The 18,811-nt window shown below is 45.6% G+C and overlaps 1 protein-coding gene across 3 annotated transcripts in view; it reads left to right on the forward strand.

The window, feature by feature from the left end:
- The window catches only part of XPO5 (exportin 5), a 29,986-nt gene extending 11,320 nt beyond the window's left edge, over nt 1-18,666 (forward strand). For 2 of the 3 annotated variants that reach the window (XM_021544118.3, XM_021544120.3), the window contains 18 exons: nt 462-617; nt 1,036-1,077; nt 1,687-1,794; nt 3,067-3,266; nt 3,866-3,965; nt 4,832-5,013; nt 10,100-10,200; nt 11,277-11,373; nt 11,956-12,092; nt 12,688-12,785; nt 13,236-13,282; nt 13,457-13,551; nt 14,400-14,462; nt 14,957-15,039; nt 15,662-15,769; nt 15,956-16,093; nt 16,258-16,422; nt 16,963-18,666. In XM_021544118.3, the coding sequence (XP_021399793.1) occupies nt 462-617; nt 1,036-1,077; nt 1,687-1,794; nt 3,067-3,266; nt 3,866-3,965; nt 4,832-5,013; nt 10,100-10,200; nt 11,277-11,373; nt 11,956-12,092; nt 12,688-12,785; nt 13,236-13,282; nt 13,457-13,551; nt 14,400-14,462; nt 14,957-15,039; nt 15,662-15,769; nt 15,956-16,093; nt 16,258-16,422; nt 16,963-17,103 (2,061 nt within the window). In that variant the 3' untranslated portion in view covers nt 17,104-18,666. The remainder of the gene's footprint in view (nt 1-461; nt 618-1,035; nt 1,078-1,686; nt 1,795-3,066; nt 3,267-3,865; nt 3,966-4,831; nt 5,014-10,099; nt 10,201-11,276; nt 11,374-11,955; nt 12,093-12,687; nt 12,786-13,235; nt 13,283-13,456; nt 13,552-14,399; nt 14,463-14,956; nt 15,040-15,661; nt 15,770-15,955; nt 16,094-16,257; nt 16,423-16,962) is intronic. The other variant, XM_021544119.3, reaches the window with a different exon arrangement.
- The last annotated feature ends 145 nt before the right edge of the window (nt 18,667-18,811 follow it).

The raw sequence follows: 18,811 nt of genomic DNA on the forward strand, positions 1-18,811 counted from the left end.
ATTTTTTACATTTTAATTTGTAACTAAATGAGAGGAACTATTCCTAGAGAGTAGGAGATCAGAAGCATTTTCTCTCTCTTTTGTTCAACAGCAGGCAAATCAGAAGGATCAGTTTGATGTAGACTGACTTGATTTTTTAATTAGATTAAAGCTGCTCATGTACTCATCAGTCTAATCATAGTAGAATAATGTAGGTCAATACAGCTGGTTAAGCTTGGAATCTGTTGGACAATGTCAAGAGGAGTATTGGGAGGCAGAGTGGGAGAGGAAATTTGCCTTTCCCAGAGGTGCAAGCAATAGTATGAGGACTAGAGACTTATGTCTCAAGACTGTCCTATCAACAGTGGCAATGCTGCTGTCCTTTTTGCCTCAGCCTTTTTCCTAGGTTTTGTAAGAAGTATACTACAGTTGAAGTATTGAGCGTTGCCTCCCTTTCTCCTTTCTTTTTGCTACCTTTGTAGGAAATCCCTGTGAATGATGGCATAGATCTGCTGCAGCTTGTCCTTAATTTTGAAACAAAAGATCCTCTCATCCTGTCCTGTGTGCTCACCAATGTCTCTGCTCTCTTTCCATTTGTCACTTACCGACCAGAATACCTCCCACAAGTACTTTCCAAGGTAGGTATGTGCAAACCCTGATAAAATCACATCAGCTTTTTGTAGTGCAGGGCTCTTGGACTAAACTGCAGGGGTCAATCCTCTTTGTGTTGCTGTTAGGGAAGGATTATCCTTTATGTTAAAGATGCGAGAAAATGAGACTGAGGCTTGTCACAAGAAGAGTAATGTCAATTAACCTAAATTTTGTAGTTCACAGCCTTAAATCTTAGTATTAATTACATGCTCTGGCCATGTTTTATTTCAAGGTGTCACTGTATTGATGATTTAATCTTTCAGCTCACTCAGGGGTTCTTCACTGACTTCAATGAAATTGCATTAAAATCTATATTACCTGTTCCTTGAGCTCAAAGAGACATGAGTGCTAAATATTAACAAATTATACTTTTATTAAAAAATTTTCTCCTCCCTTTTCTCACAGCTGTTTGCTTCAGTTACCTTTGAAGTTGTAGAAGAAAGTAAGGTACGTCTGAATTATTATCTACTAATGAGCTATAACAGTTGGATCAAATCACATTCTAGTGGAGCCAGCATCCTGAGTATGAAGACTCTGCTGAAGTAGGCTTCTCAAGTATAGTTCTGCTCCTGAAAAAGCTGGGGAGTCTAGATATTGCTGTTCTCTGTAGTTGACATAGCCTACTAAGCTTTGGCTCACTAACTTAGAAGGCCACAGGTGTGCTCTAAGGCCAGTACACTTAGTTCCCTAGTCGGTGCTGGCCTTCCTGAGAGTGAAATCCCTTCATTAGCTCTGGGTGTTCTTTCAGTACTTGGTATAAATGGCTCTGAAGGATGGCTGTAAACCTGCCATTTACCTAAGAAGTGCCTGGAGTCTTGAAATAGTAAGAGCTATGGCATCCTCACTCCTAAGTACAGCTTGTTTGAACATGGACTGCTTGAGTTGACTCCTGCTTCAGAGGAAATTTGGTTGTTGCATGATTATTTTGGAGGGGGTAGGGGAGGTGTGGAAATGTTTTTTTAATCTGTGCTCAACAGCGCAGAAATCTATATGTAGTGAATTTGTCTCTTGAAGATACCCTGCATTTGGCTGAACTTTTGTTTTGTTGCATTGAAGTTTGTTGTGTCTGTCCAGGCTCCTAGAACTCGAGCAGTGAAAAATGTGAGAAGGCATGCGTGCTCCTCAATCATAAAGATGTGCCGGGATTACCCTCAGCTTGTCCTGGTATGTAAATGCAATTGTCATGAAGAGTCTTGCCTCAGTTTCAGTTGGATTTTGTGGGATCTTCAGCTCCCATGTCTACAGTCTGCTTTCCTTGCAGGAAGCATTTCTGCTACACAAATGGTAAAGTGGTTCATTCCCTGTACCTCTTTTTTTCCCTGCCGAAAAACTTTCTGCCTGAGAAGTTGAATTGTAGATTGGTGGGTTAAATGTAAAAGGGATCATGAGGAGGACACAAGCAGCACTGCATTGGTATTATGGGAATGTTCGCTGAATATTCATGTTTCACCTGTGCTGGTCTCATTTAAGTCCTTTGCTGAAGACACTAACATAGCTAACACTAGATTGTCTTCTGTTACTTAACAGAATATAGGAGAAAAAGGAGAGTGTTTGTTTTCTGGATGAGCTTGAGGAGATTAGAAGACAAATACATTAAATTCCATGAGCTGTGTTTTGGTTTTTTTTATGAAGTAAACAGTCTCTGCCTGCAACATTCTTTAGATGTGTTTCTGTGGAGTGGGACCTAGGATTGTAGGAGGACCATAGGACATGGCTGATTTAAACAAAGACATTTTTGAAGGATGTTAGTTAAGGTAATTTGGAGGTTCCAGTCTGCATTCTGTAATTGATGCTAAGAATGAATGGGTTGGTTTTTGTTCCACTTTATTGGTCCTTGAGCTATAGCTGTCTCTTTCCTATGGCCAGCCAGACATCTTACAAGAAGAGCCAAGGACACACAGTTGCCCCAAAAGATGTTCAGAGGACTTTGCTGAAGAGGATGATTGCTAATGTTTTTACAAAATTAGGGTAGATGTGGTGACAGCTGGAGAAGAAAGGGAATAAATGCAAGAATTCCTGTGGTACTCATTTTAACCATATGAATTGTTACTTACCACAAGCAAAGAAATGGCAGAATCCTAAGTCTGGCCAAAGAAGCAAGGTGCTTTCTGTGAGCAAATAAAAACACCAGAACTGTTTTGAGGTGTGACACTGCTTTAAGGGATATAACTACCTAGGGAGAGATTTCTTCTTCTTATTTCAGTCATTCTGGAGAGTTAAAGTGGATGCAGGATAATGATAGAGGGGTAGGAAAAAACAGAAGTTCCCTTAGACTGAACATGCAGAGAAATTTGAGTGTGAGGAGGAGATGGCTATCTTGAGAAAAGGTGACAGACATGCTCCTCCAGCTGTGCAGTACACCCCTTCTCTACCTCCCCCAGTGGCCCTCCTCCATACCAAATGTATGACGCTTTTCCACTTGGATGTGTTTTCTAGCCAAACTTTGAGATGTTGTACAACCACGTGAAACAGCTACTGTCAAATGAGCTACTTCTGACGCAGATGGAGAAGTGTGCTCTTATGGAGGCTCTTGTCCTCATCAGCAACCAGTTTAAGGACTATGAGCGGCAGAAGGCTTTCCTGGAGGAGCTCATGGCTCCTGTGGCTGGCTTATGGCTCTCCCCAGAGATGCAGAGGTATGGGTTATTTTTCTTTCTGTTGGTCATTTCTTCTCCAACTTTGAGCTGCAGGTGTTGAGGAGGTAATGTCATGCCCAGTAAGGAAACACACAACCCATAGGAGGATGGTGGGCTGCCTCTTGACCTCCTGTGCTGTGGGAAGTCATTGTGATAATAGTTCTCCTACAGTACAGAAACTGCCAAGAGACTAAATGCTGTTTGCTGAAAATTTCTGGGTAAGTGTTTTTTAAGGTAATAAAGGAACATTCCCCAGCATGCTCAAAGCATTTGTAGAAAATGAGAAATGAAAGACATCCTTGCTCATCCCCATGAGAAGGTAGGAAGCTGAGATGTCTTGCAGCTCTGGGTAGCTGAGCATACAAAAAACAGGGCTGTCTTCATAAAATAATCTTTTAGATCCCCACAGCCCAAGAGAACTGATAATGTTTGGGAAATGTACACATCTCTGATGCTTTTTAATCATGTTCCCATGTACAGGATGAAGTGCTACCTAGCCTCTTTATCCTGCTCTTATTTGTGTTCATTGACAGTGCAAAGCTCTGCTTAAATTCCCTGGTACAAATAATAATCCCATTGCTGTCTTTTGCTGCTGCCAGAGTCCTCTCAGATCCTGAAGCCTTTATATCCTATGTGGGTGCAGACAACAAAATTGCTGATCCAGTCATGGAAGATCCTAGTGGCCTGAACCGGTCTAGAGTGAGTATGTTACCAGGAGAGATGTAATCCTTAATGAAAAGAGACCTGCCTCCTTCCATCCCCATTTCTCTTGTGATTGCACACAAGGTTTCCTGATCATGTACTTCTTTAGATTGCAGAATAACAGGCTGGCCTTGCTCTTTAAGCTACAGTAAAGAGCATGCAGGCCATGCAAAACAACATTATTTATCAGAGTGAAGCACACTGTTTACTCGTCTATGTTTAATAGAGTTTGGTTTTGGAGAAGCAATTGATTTACATAATTTTTAGAAATATTGCACAGTGAATTGTGCTTTTTAAACCAGGCAGTATGGAAAACATCATGCTCAGACTGGAGCACAGAATACAATTAAAATTCATCTGAGGAGATTTGTATTGAGTTGTTACTGTAAAGTCTTCACTTGAACTGCAAATTGAGTTGCTGTCCTCAGATCTGTAGAAGACACTGAAATGCAGTCCACAGGGATGTGCTTGTGATTCAGGGCTAATGCAGCTGTGTCATCTCAGATCCTGCATCTGTCCCAGCACATGAAGGACATGGGAAGCTGATGGTCTAGATCCTTAACTTTTAGCAGTCTACCTGGCTGCTTGCATGCTCTTGAGGTGATATGCATTGGTGATTTGTCTGATAGTGAATTCCTAGGCCATCCTGCCATGGCCAGGGCTCTCTGAAGGTGATGGAATACAGCACAATCATTTGCTACATTTTCCTGGCAGCAAACTCACCAGGGTTTGTTCCTATTACCAGGTTAGGCTCACTATATAACATTCCCTTCAAGATGGGATGATGACATGTTTCTCTGAAAACCTCTTGATTCAGACTTTGATTTGGCTAAGAAATGCTTTCTCCACATCTCTTGCTGCAGATAAGCTTTTGTGTGTACACCATCCTGGGGGTTGTGAAACGAGCTCGTTGGCCTGCTGCTACTGAAGAGGCAAAAGCTGGAGGATTCTTTTTGGGATACCTGCCCAGTGGAACTCCAATGTACCGTAATCCCTGCACTGAGCAGGTCCTGAAGCTTTTTGACAATTTACTTGCTCTCATAAGGTGGGTCAAGTTGATTTGAAATAATTTATGTTGGCTTATAAATCTCTGAAAGCCAAACTGTGATAAATTTGTGGAATGCTCAGAGCATGGTTTGCCCAGTGAAGCCAGTGGGAATATGGGCTGGTGCCAGTGCCCAAGTATTCTTACTGACTGTTCATAGTGGGGAATGGCACTGTGGAAACTGGAGCCTTCTGACCATTCATTGACCTGGCCTGCAAGAGGCCATCAAAGCTAATGGGAGCTTGTGCTGGAGTTGCCTCCCCCACCTCCACTGCTATAGTTCTGCCACCCAGTTAATGATTTCTCTACTAACATCTCTGCTCTGCCCTCAGCCCCTGCAAGGCCACCTCTCCTGTCACCACTAGGGCAGTCCCAGCTCTCATCGCATCCCGTTCCATGTTGTTCTCTCTTCAGTGTTAAATTAAGCTGGCTTTGCTGACCCATGAGCAGCAGCCTCCTGAAGCACTGTCTGCTCTTGAAATCAGTGGATGCATACTCTCAGGCTGTTGCTACCATGCAGTGCCTCTCTTGTGTGTCACCAGTGGTGTGTAGGTCTTGGGCAGCCAGGGGAGGGAGCAAGTGAAGACAGAAAAGGGAAATACTGAAGAACACAGTTCCCAGAATTACAAAGGAGAAGTGTCTCTCAGGGTAACTCCTGACACTGGTAGTTTGCCAGACTTATGGGACAATTTTGTGAGATAGCATGTTGCATACTTGAAAACTTGCTACTCTATCATTGGCAGAGGCCTTTTGAGAAAGAATCTTTCCAGATCCACTTAGATTTTTCAGCTCCTGGGTTTGTAAGGGAAGGAGCCCTGTTACCTGAGCTCCATCTAGTCAAGTATGTTTAGTAGTCACTGAGCTCAGGAATGTGCTGCTTGCAGAGAGGAGCAACATGCTGGACTATTGGGACAAGCACATGCCATCATGGCCCACGCTGGCAGTGTTTCTCATCACTAAACTGTAGCACAGTGGTGGTACTTTGGCCAGTGACCATGTAGACCTACAGAATTGTGCTTGAAGTGTTTTTGCCTTTTATCCTGGAAGGCTGAAGATCCTATTGATGAGCTTTTGGGAGAGATTAGGTAGAGTTGCCCTGAGTAGTGGTAGCCTCATGCTGTTTCTTCCAGTGAAAGCCTGCCATGTGTCATATTGTGTGAGACCAACTAAACCAGTGCCCAAGGTACCGAACAGGTTGCAACAGACAACTTTTTCCTCATGCAGTCAACTGTCCCTACCAGAACTTGTGCCTCAGTATAATCACTTGGGATCTCTGTTGCAACAAGCTTAGGAAGCTGTCATCCAACTTCTGTTATCACTTCTGTGAAGAAGTAGAAATTCTGTGCCTGTTTTTTACTACCTCCAAGAGAACACATGAGCTAAGTTCTCTATCCAGGATATAAAGGAACAGGCCCCATAGCTGGTTTGGGCATTTTTTGAGATAATGCATCTATGTTGTTCAAGCATCTCACCTGCAGACTAAAATACTTTCTGTGTACATGGAGAAACCCATACCTCACTCAGAGGTATCTGGGCTTTTCTTAAAGCTGGATGCTCCAACAAGAACTAATAAATGATGTATTCAGAACAGTAGATCTTTATGTTTCATATTTTTCCATTGCTGCTGTTGGATATATAGGCCTTTGATAACTGCAAGCTCCTAGTTGTTCAGTGCAGGTGCTGATTATGATGCTTAAGTCTTTTTGGCAAAGCTGGATCTTGTGCTGTGGAGCTCTTGTTGTGTTGTCTGCCAACTTCAGATGCCTTTCTCAGGCCCTATTTAATATGGATCACACAGGAGAATATGGAATCTGTAGCTACCTGTCAGCAGGCAGGAGGCATGGGGATATGGGGACAGCTACGTGGTAGGAAAGCTGCCTGTGTTTAGGATGCCTTCAGGGACATAGTTACATTACTACCTGGGATCTGTGCCATTAGGCAGCTCTCTGTATGGATAAGCAACAGCCAGTGTTGCCCACGTGCAACGCTAGGACAACGCTATGGAAGTCCCTGCAGGCCGTGTTGGTTTCGGTGTGAGCAGATCTGCAAGTAGCAGTAATATGGATCCTGCTGAGCAGCTGAACTGAGCACCAAGTCAGGCACCAGTGTGCTAACAGAGGGGATTTTCAGGCTGAGCAGATGGGTCCACTGCTCTCTGGATAATGTGTTCTGCTGCTGTGTTAGCAGACAGAAGCAGTGAAGCTGTTATGCCACTGGGCTTTTGCTAGGGTAGTAAGTAGCTTGAAGGTAGGTCACGGGTGAGATCAAAGAACTGAGAAGAATAATGTAGTCAAGGTAATGGAAAAATAAGGTAGCTTTGAGCGGCATCTTATTGTGCCTATCTGTATTTGTCTCTTGTTGCTGTTGAGGCAGGGACAGGAATGAAGAGACTCCATCTTCAGAAGGCAAAGAATGATCTTTATTAATATGTAGCGTTCCTCTTTTATAACCAGGATCGCTAAGGTGAAATATGATTTGTCTCAAAGTGAAAACCTCTCATTGGTGCACTATGAATAGCACATGGTGGTAGAACATATCTATAAACAATATGAACAGAAAGAGAGATAACAATTGTTTGAATTCTTTCTCCTAATTTTCCCAGGCTAGGCCCGGAAGAATTCTCTTGCTTTTATCTCTGACTGAACTGAGAATATCCACAATAGTCTCTGTGTTGGTAGCGGTGTTAAATTAATTATTTTGAGATTGCTTTATTAATCACTGCTTGCAGTTTTCAGAGTAATGATTCTCCTGTCCTCTGTGGTACTTTATTTCATTTAGGTGTTTTCTAGCTTAAAATGTTCACTCCTGAATTTAAACCCAAATCATGATTTTCAGCCACCTTGGTGCATTTCTGCAGTCAGTAGCTGCATGACCTGATTGGTGCAGAGCCTTTATTGTGCTGGCATTTTGCTCGTGTTTTGTTGCAAATTAAGTGCTCACGCTCAGTAAATGCTTTGCTTAGACACAAGCTTTTTTGGAACTCCTGATGATGAGATGCTGACACTGCCAAAGCATTAATGCTGGTGAAAGAATTCTTGGGTAGACATGGATGCTGTAGGCATTTTCATTGTAGAGAACTGCAGCTTTGGAAAAAGATTCTTCAGTAATGGACTGTCCTAAAGGACTCATCTTCTGGTTTACAAGCTGTTCTCTCTAGGCATCAGATACTCTTTCTAGCCGACCTATGACCATCACTGAAAATTCTGCAAGTCCTGCCATATCCTTTGCTTGTCTTTTCTAAAGCATAAATGTCTGTTGAAATTAGTTTTACTTTGTTTTCCTGTGTGTGGTGTGCCCAGGAATGCTGATAAGTCTCAGCTTAAACATGCCTAGGAGCTATATCATCACACATGAGGGCTGTTGGATGCCTTTTTAACTCCCACAGGGAGTGGGTGGTTGGCCATTTTCTCTCCCATTCCCACTGGGAATTTGCTAAAGTATTAAGAGAGCTTGCCCTGTAAGTGAATATCTGCCTTCTAACTCTCAGACTTAAGAAAATGCTTCAAGGACTCTGGAACAACTAAGGACCATGACCTCACCTTCAGGAGATGACTGTCTGGCCTGTCCAGCTGGAGTTAGTGCACTGTGATTTCAGGGCTCACCTTTGCAATTCCACAGTCCCTGCATTTGCACCACTGGCCTTCTGCCCAGCATGAGGCAAAGCCAACACTGACATGGAGTGGACAAGAGACAGACAAGAGATTATTTTAGTGGCTAAGTTTCAGGATAACCTCAAGCAAAAATGTGCAGCTTTTTGAGTCAGTGGGGCAGCATTAATCAGTGTGGAAGCTGGGATGTTCCCTAGCCCTTCTTGGCAAAGCAGAATCAGCTTGTGCCTCTCTGAGGCCTGTTGCATGGTGTTAGATCCAGCCCAGAATGAGAGTATGAGTCATTAGGAAGTCATTTCTATAGCTCTTTCTCATGAAGTTCACATACTTGCCTTCCTCATGTGCAGTGAGCAGGGAATATAACACTTGCAGAGAGAAAGAGGCTAGTTGCGCTTTTGGAGCTTTCTGCAAGTGCAGACAGACATCACTGCCTCACAGTTGTCAGAATTATGAACATAGACCTTTAAAAAAAATACCAAAAACCAGTAATTACTACATGAGTGAAAGCTGAGACTCTGGAGAACATCCTGAGGTCTGTCCACCCTCCCTTCCCCCAGCCATTCCCATGTACTGCCTGCTTTGGGAAATGCTGCTCAAGGAGGAGATACTGAGTTGCCCTTGATCACCTCTAGCAGCAGGTACAATGGCATTGCAGTTTTGGAGGAGGCTGCAGGATTTGTGCTGTGGGCAGCTGGCGACACCCAGAGTGGAGGTCTGAGGTCTCAAAGGAGAGAGGTAGGTGAGAGAGACGCCCCTGCCAACTCCAGCTCTGAGTGTCAGTACCCTGGCTAAGAGAGAGGACTCATTTTGGCCTAGATGGCAAGAACCAGCCACCCATGGCTGAATTGGTGTCCCTTGCAGACAGCTGACAGTGGCCACTTCCTATGACACGGAACTGTTCCCAGCTGAATGTGTTGTCCAGGGGGCCGGTGTGCCTGCCATGAGTAACATCTGATGGGACTGATGTTCTCACTAGAGTTTCTCCAATGCCACCTGCTATTCTGGGGACTGTGACTCAACCCTGAGGAGCAGTGTGTGTATGGAGCTGAAACAGCTCCTCCCTCTGCAGGGGCCTTAGGTGCAGCAGTCTTTTGAGATGACAAAATCCATGTCTTGTCAGTTCTAAAAATACATTCTCTCATCCCTTTGGCCAAGCTAATAAGTTGTTCCCAGCATCATCTGGAGAATTGCTGGGAGTTTTTACTGCTGGTGCTTGCAAGGGGTGGGATGAACTGAAATATGTAGAAGGGGCAGCCAGGAGATTCAGGACATGAGGTGGAGTCACTCCATGTCTCTGTCTAGCTTCCCCAGTGTTTTTGCAGGTGGGGAAGGGGGATCCCATGCACACATGCATGGTCTCACCTTCCTCATCATCTGCTTCAGAAGAGCTGTCCACAAGCTGAAGGAGAGGATTCCACTGTCAAGGGTGAAAAGGGATTGATTTACATGAGTATAAACCAAGTGCTCTTCTGTTTCAGGACTCACAACAACCTTTACATGCCAGAGATGGTGGCTAGGCTGGGGGATTCATTTGCAAAGGCCCTGGACATGCTGGATGTGGAGAAGAATGCCATTCTAGGTAAGAGGTTTCTCTTCAGGAGGAATGGCAGATTCTTAGGGATACGTGAGTTAGTGATCTGTCCAGTGAAATAGTGCTGAAGACCAGCTTCTTCATAGCATTTGCAGTTCAGCTGTGATTTGAACCAGCTGAAACTAAGATGTAAATAAGTTATTGGTCTCAGACACATTGGTTTATTCTGCATGCATTGAAGGATACACTTCCAGGCTGCTTATCCCATGCCTGGGTTGGTGGTGGTCTCTGCAACATGGCATTTCAGGCTGCAGAGGCTGGAGGGTGCTGTAATTGTCTGCCTTTGAGCAGAATTAGTGCTCAGAAGGAGCCCTGAATGCTGGTGCAGAGACCTGTCCTGGAGGGCAAGAGCCAAGTTGTGCAGTGTGGCTCTGGCACTTGTTTCTAGACAGCATCTTAGAAAGAAGGCTTTGGAACCTTCTTAAAGCAGATTGGAGCTTGTGAGCACAGAAGCCTTTCCCGCCAAGCAGAAGTGAGTGGCCTTGTGGATGAAGTGGGGATTATGACTTTGGAAATTGGGGTTTAATGTCAGGTTGACAGACAGTGAAATATTTTGGGGAAGTTGCTATGTCTTTTTTTCTCCATTTCCTAGCTATAAAATGAGAACATGGTTCCTTCACCTGTTTTATGTCACTTTAAAAACTCTGTCTGTGAGCCCCTGCACATAAAGGAGCAGGGCCTTGATCTCTGCTCTAAACATTTTAATATCATAGTTCTACAGTAGCTTTTATCCTGGCAGAGAATACAAACCTGAAGAGATGAGCTATTAGAAGAGCTGCAACAACTGTCAGCTTTGCTGCTGACTGGGTTCTGATAGCTCAGGTTCCACTTCAGAAATGAGGCAGCTACAACCACCTCAGTGAAAACACCTCTGCTCTGGGTGCAACCAGCTTGAACCTGGCTGACCTCTGACTTTCTGCCCCAGAGTTGCTGCACCACTTCCTATTTGGCTCTTGCCAAGAGCTTCCCTTGCTGATGTCAAGCTGGCTGGGGGCTGCCCAGCATGCTCTGAAGGTGCACTGTGCTCTCTCATTAATGTAACTGAAGCTTATTCCTTCCCACAGGTCTCCCTCAGCCTTTGTTGGAGCTTTATGACTCTCCTGTTTACAAAACAGTCTTAGAAAGGATGCAGGGCTTCTTTTGTACCCTCTACGACAACTGGTAAGAGTATTACATCTCTCACCACATTCCAGCACTGCACAGCCAGAGCAGTAGGTTATTGTGGGGTCCTAACTTCCTTTAGAGTAGACATTTGATGTGAGCTGTATCCTGCAATGCCCAGGTACAAGCTGCAGTGGTGGCATGCAGCTTGTATTTACATATATATACATATATATATATATATAAAATATATATACAGTGGTTGTAACCTGCCACACAGACATGGAATAGTCTTGAAATAGTACCTCAAAATGGGGATCTACTTTTTGCTCTCCTGCAGTTAGGTAGTCAGATTGGAGCACTTGCCTGATATCCTGATGTAGTTTGTCTCTTTTGCCCCTTCTAATTATGTGTCAGGGTACATCAGCACTTGGAAGTACCTTGTAGTGCTTAAATGCTTAATTCATTGTCCCTCTGCAAGTATCCCAGAAAAAAAGAGATACTGTGCTAAAACTCCTCTAGAGTATTTGTTTAGGAATGTGACAACTGTGTAGTCTCAAGATGATAGAACTTGTAGCCTTTGCAGATCAGAGACGTACTTGTTATCTGGCAGACTTGTAACTAACTTGTTTTTCATTGAAGTTTTCACATCCTGGGAAATGCAGGCCCCTCCATGCAACAGGATTTCTACACTGTTGAGGGTCTTGCCACCCAGCTCCTCAGCTCTGCTTTCAACAACCTCAACAACATTCCTGATTACAGACTGCGTCCCATGCTCCGTATCCTTCCATCACCGTCTCAGGCCAGCCTGGGAGGCTCTGAAGACATAAAATTAAAGCCTTTATTGTTTTCAGTATGGCCAAGACAAAGAAGGGTGGTTGAGGAGGTAAACAAACAGGGATACACCTGGTGTGGGTAAGGTATGATGATAGGAGGGCACAAAGAGAATGAGCAGTGCATGGGGTCTGAATAAATGCAAAGGGTTTGTGTGGTTCTGGAGGCACTGTGAGAGGGGAGTAGTGCCTTCTGAGGGGCAAGGCAGCTTGGATAGTGAGGAACTTGACATTAGGATGTGCATCTCTGGGAGATCATGTGGGTTTCCAAACCTGCTTTCCCAGGCTAGATATTCAGTCTCACAGCTAGGAAGTGGGTGCTAAGTACCCTTAACTTTCTCAGCTGAACTGTTGGGGAAAGAGTTGAATAACTGAAGTTCTTGCTGTACAGAGATGCCACTTGTTAATTTAGGGCTGTGAGAAGGTGGGCTTCCAAGTGTCTGTCCCTTGGCTCCCAGTGGAATGGGCTGGCTTGCGCAGTGTGCTGCAGTCTCCCTAGCAGCTGGCTGTGTTGGATCTCTTCCTTAACTGGTCTGTGCAGGTGTGTTTGTGAAGCCCTTGGTGCTTTCCTGCCCTGCAGAATACTACGAAACCCTTGTCTGCCCCATGCTGGGACCACTCTTTACCTATCTGCACATGGTAAGAAACAGCTTGTTCAGTGCCTGTTCCTTGACGGCGCTGACTCCCTTTAGGAGCTGGCAGGAATGTGTGGGAATGTCTGTCTCTACAGAGCCAGCAGAGACGAAGGCAGAGTCTTGATGCTTATGATTTTGATGATGTTTGCAGGGGGAGGCTTTAAAGTGCATTGAACCCTGGCTGTTGCACAGCAGCCCTTGCTGTGAGTTCAAACCTGTGGACATGAACTCCTCAACCTGCAGCCATGATAATTTTTGGGTCTGTTTTTGGCTTTTTTTCCTGTATCCTCTCATTTTCATGACAGCTCATTCACATTCCAGCACACTTGATACCAGTTCTCCTGCCATTCAAAATGGGTCTTGGCATTTAAAGTTCTCGTGCGTCTGCCAGCAGATGTTGCTTGGGTCTCCTTGCATTGTCTCCAGACTTAATCTTTCCTTCTGTCTTGAACAGAGGTTGTCCCAGAAATGGCAGGTGATCAACCAGCGAAGCATGCTCTGGTAAGCTTCCACCCCTTGGTACAGAGGGAAATGGTGTCCTTTATGTGGCCCTTTGCCCAGGAACATCCCTGCAAGAAAGGGCTGAAAGACACACTGGTGACTCATTCCCTGTGTTTGGGTGGAGGGGTATTTGAAGACCTTGGCTTCTGTCAAACTAAAACCTGTTCTCCTCAGTGAGGATGATGCTGCAGATGACAACCCTGAGTCTCAGGAGATGCTTGAGGAACAGCTAGTCAGGCTGCTGACTCGAGAAGTCATGGATCTTGCCAGTAAGTGAAATCAGATTAGGTCTCCTGAGATATGTGGGAAGTTTTCCTTGGAGTGCACAACAGGAATTCCCAATGTGCAGTAAAACTTAATTAGAACCATCATTAGTATGTAACATACCCATGAGAAGGCAGATGTGAGACAGCCCTGCCAAAATTTTAGCTAAAACCTAGTATGAGATAATTGAAAACCTATGGAAAAGGTATTCCTCCTTTTGTTAGCTTTTAGGGCTCCATGGTTTTGGCACCATTCCTGTAGGAATCCAGTCCTGCAGGGAATTGGGTTCTCCCATTCTGTGCTTTGGAACCCTATATGGGCCATGGATTTGTGGACAAGCCAAGTGTTGAGCAGTTTTGTTGCTAGCAATTGCCATGTCTCTAACCAGACGTAAGGGAAGAGTCCGTCTCCCAAAGCAGTCTCCCTTGTATTGCCTTCTCCAACATTTTTGTGTCAGAATGGCTTTGTACAGGAAGGCTGGGGAAATTGATTCCATGGAGATTACAGATCTCAATCTTCTGTCTCCTTTCTTGACTAGCCTTTTTGCTTTAAATCAGTGTTCTTGCATTATGGGCTTCAGATCATTTTGCACATTCCTGGTTCTCAGTAGTAGGAAGCAACCACTGTGCAGCAGGTTCCACTGTGGGAAGGTACTGTGGGTGGGGTGTTACAGCCTTCCAGTTAATGCAGTATTGAGCTTTTATACTGGGCTTTCTGATTCTTCTGATTCCCTGTAAGAGCTGGGAGAGCTTGAAGCAGCTGTGAGCCCAACAGAGTCTGTAGGATAATCTCTGCATGTTCTGCAGAAGGATCTTCCCTTTTCTGCTCCTCTGACCTGCAACTGTTTTTGCAGCTGTTTGCTGTGTTTCTAAGAAAGGTGTTGAACAGAACACTACTGCTGCTGTAGATGGGGATGGTAAGTAAATGCCTACCTTTGCTTTCCTGCCCTTGGAGTACACAAATGCTGTTCCTTTTCTGTTTCTTGAGGGGGAGGTTGGGCTGATGCTGGAAGTTCTGTGTCAGGGGCATAGGTTTGGAAAAAAGCCTTCAGCTCTGTTCTGCCCAGTATGCCTGGGGGCCACAGAAAAGCCTAGTCTAGCCTGGAAATGAATGTCCTGCAGGATTCAAGTGGCATATTGGAACAGCTGGTTCTTAAGGTTCTGAGAAGTGGGTTGAGGAGCAGAGTGGGATGTGAACAGCTTCCCAAGAGCTGAAGGTAGCCAGTTGCATGCCCCTCCTGCCCCATAAAAGGTGGGTGCTTTTTGCTTGAAAAGAGATACTCTGGGTAAGCTGTGCCAGGACACTGATTCTGTGTGCTGTCTCCTGGCTCCCAGCTTAGTTCTTGCAGCCTCCCTAAGTCCCCCTCAGTCCTTGGGAGGCCGTGTTCACAGTGCAGCCTTTGCTCTGCAGATGATGAAGCGATGGCCACGGAGGTGACTCCCCCTGCCAACGCAGAGCTCACTGAGCTTGGCAAGTGTCTGATGAAGCAAGAGGTAAGAGCATGTGCTCTGACTGCCACCATTCTTTCTCTGTACTCTTTGTCACATTGTCTGCTCTGCAGCCAAACACTGCTGCAGAGATCTAGGCTGCTGGAGCATTCCCCATGTGGGAATCACCTCTTAGGTACATACATGGCTTCTAGGGGCCTTGCAGAAGCCACAAAGCAAATGGGAGCCGGGATCCAGTTATAACAAACACACAGCTACAGAGCTTCAATCCTCCTGGGGAAGAGGCCCTGGATATTCAGCCCCCAGGGTGCTCCCTGGCTCTACCTTTATCCTGGGCCCCAGTTTTCATCCAGCTTTATTTTTCTGTATTCTCTGCTGTGGATGCCTCAGAAGCTCTTGTAGAAGCTTTTGTAGTGACTTGAGAGTAGCAGCTGAGGGGAGTTCATGAGTGCTCCAGGGTTTTTCCCAAGGAGTTGAAGGGAGCAGGTTAACTAAACACTGGTACCTTATGGTTCTGATGGTGCACACTGGGTGAGCAACAGTAAGATGCAGGATTCTCAGAAGCTCCTGCAGATTCTCTGGATTGTTTCTTGACTCCCATGAGGTTTGAATGGTGGAAGTAGAAAATAGTTCCTCTGACTGGTTTTCCCCTCTGACTCCTTTTCAGGATGTTTGCACTGCAGTTCTGATCACTGCCTACACATCCCTGTCCTGGAAGGACACCTTATCCTGCCAAAGAACCACAACACAGCTTTGCTGGCCACTGCTCAAACAGGTATCTCTGGGAGGAAGAAGGGATTAGCTCTGGCAGGGTTGGAAGAGGAAGCTCTAAATGTTGTGAGAAGTGTGGCTCCTTCACCCCTGGGCACCTTCTCCCTCAGGAAGAGCAAGCTGTTGCAGAAAAGGTGGTGTTGTGTACCACCAGTGTCTTGCTTCAGTGCTGACAATGCTTCTTCTCCAGGTGCTTCCAGGAAACCTCCTTCCTGATGCTGTGTCCTGGTTTTTCACAAGTGTGCTCAAGGGCTTACAGGTACATGGGCAGCATGATGGCTGCATGGCAGCTCTTGTCCACCTGGCTTTCCAGATCTACGAGGCCTTGGTGAGAAATTCTGTTCTTCATCCAAATGTGAGGTTGAGGAATATGAGGGGAATGGTGAAAAGTAATCCCTTGCCTAGTGGGTAGGGGCAGAGGAGTTAATGGCCCCCAGTGAGGGCAAGGCTGTTACTCTAGCAGAGCTGTGTTAATGGTACTTCTCCATGCAGCGCCCTCGCTATGGTGAGCTGAAGGCAGTGATGGAGCAGATTCCAGACATCCAGCTGGACTCTTTGGAGCAGTTTGATTCAAAGCTTCTCAACCCAACACTGCAAAAAACGGCAGACAAGCGCCGGAAGGATCACTTCAAGCGCCTCATCTCAGGTTGCATTGGGGTAAGTGATATCCTGGATGAAAATTTCACAGCTGTATGCTGCAGAAGAGATGGCATGGCCAGCCTGCCTCCTCTCAGCAACCACCCCCCTTTCCAGCCAGGAGGCTATTACAGCTTGTTCTTAGTGTTGGTTCTGCCTCTCTTCACCCTGGAGGTCCAGCAGACTGAGCAGCCCCTCCAGCAATGGCCTCTCACTAAGAGGCAGCAGGTGCCTTGCACAAGGGTGCCCAGGGAAACAGGGTGTTAAAATGTTTGTTTGAAGCTGCTGGGTGGGCAACTGGACTTCTGTGAGGGTGGTGGTGGTGGAGCCTTTGACACTGAATCAGAAGCTGGGGAGCTGGTATTCTAAAGGTTACCTCACTTGGTAACTTGGCACTTGGGAGAAGCCAGGCTTGAAATTCCTCAAAATATAACAACAAGGTCCAGCCTAGGGATTGCTCAGAACCTAGGATCTGCCTCTGATGTGCAAGCAAACTACCCCTGAGCTCAGTAGGGGTATGAACACAGTAATGATTGATGTCTGCCTGTCTGTCCTCTGCAGAAGCCCATCGGGGAGCAGTTCCGCAAGGAGGTTCATATTCGGAACCTTCCATCTCTCTTCAAAAAGGTGAAGCCATCACTGGAGACAGACGTGCTAGAAAACGAGGATGGAGAGGCCTTCAATGTACTCTTTGAACCCTGAGCCTGGGATGCTGCAACCATCTCCTCCCCTACCTTATAATTTGTCTCTCCTCATAGTAAGCACATTAGATTCTCATTGTCACTGCCTCCACAAGCACTCATCTGAGTAAAGCCCCTTACGGGTCCTGTCCCCTTCTCTTCCATACACTGGTATGGGGCTTGTGGTGGCATTTGAACCAGTCAATATTAAGCTCTTCCCATGACTCCTTCCCCTCCATTGTATGAGAATCTTTAGACCTCTGCTTCTCTGCAAGGTGGGAGCTGAGTCCATAGACCTCGTTAGGGTAAAGCCTGATAATCTTGTAGCCTTGGGTCACTCTTGCTCCACCTCTTCAGCCCTTGGAGTTTAGGATTAATGCAAAAGGCAGAGTAGTGTGCCATGTGAAAAGGGGCTACCCTAATGTAATCTTCCTCTGGGTGCTAGTAGCCAGGCTTTGTAGGGAACACATTGGACACTCCTGTCACGCTTATCAGCACTTGTGCTTAGCGGACTGGAATTCTGCTGAATCCGTTTCCCTCCAGGATGCTGAGCCTTGGGCTGAGGGCTGCGTGCCAGGAAGCCTAGCAGTGCTCTAGGATCTCCTGTGAGATCAGCCTTTCTAAGGTGCAACTGCTCTCTAGAAAGAGGCAGACACTGTCATATATATACATATGTATGTATAGATATGATCATACAGCTTGTTCTACCCAGAGCCAAATGGAAGGCTTTTACTTTGAGCCAGCCTTTCTTGGACATCTCTCAGGGGGAGCAGGATATATTTTTTTCTTAATTTTTTTTTTTTTTCATTTTTCCATGCCCTGTAGACTAGAACTTGGCCAGTGCAGGGTAAATAAAATCTGGACCAATACCTGAAGCACCTGCAATCCAAAAAGGATCTCCTTGCCCTGTTGCAGTGGAGGTGACAGTAGCCCGTTTTTACCCAGTCTGGTACTTCCCAGAGAATTGCATGGTGGGGCAGGAGGGGTGGGCTTTATACTGCAGTTTTCAGGAGGGAGCCAGGTCAGAAACTGGGTTTTAGATGTGGTGGGACTCTTATGAAGCCACTCCAGTCTGCAAAGCTGGTCCTCCTTACATGACAAATATACACAATCTATCCTAGAGTTACCACAGGAGCTAGGAGGGTCTGTCCAGAGCTAGCTGGCAGTTTTGCCATCCAGGGGACAGAACAAGTAATAAACTGTGGTAGGTGGAGAAGTGATGTCTCCACATGGACAGACTGGACAAAAAGGCTGGGGTTGGGAGGAGTGGGAGTGCAGATAGGAAGAGCAGGCCTTGGGCATCCACTCACCCTCCTGCCCCTGCTGTTCCACCAGCACCCTCCACTTTTTTCCTAACCTCAAACTTTTTTAACCTCTGAGCTAACATGGCTCCTGGCTCTAGCAAAGGCTGGGTGTATTTATTGTGTTGTGATATTTTTAACATTCTGTGACTTCATGCTAGACACAAGGGGGTTTTGTAAAATGGATTTTAAACCTTTTTTGTAGGAATGTTTAAATCCAAAGCTGTCTCTGAACTGGTTGTGTTACACCTGAATGTCAAGTAAAGCTATTCCAGTTTCATACACATGGTGTCATGTTACATTTTTATTCTTTTATCAGTTTCAATAAGATCTGGGACCTCTGGTCAGACCAGACTACCTGCCTGGAGATTTCTCAGCATTCCTTATTCCAGCTACCAAAAAGGGGACATCTTTGCTGGTGGTTAATAC

This window comes from Lonchura striata, chromosome 3, assembly GCF_050655825.1.
Source record: "Lonchura striata isolate lonStrDom1 chromosome 3, ASM5065582v1, whole genome shotgun sequence".
NCBI classification, from domain to species: domain Eukaryota; kingdom Metazoa; phylum Chordata; class Aves; order Passeriformes; family Estrildidae; genus Lonchura; species Lonchura striata.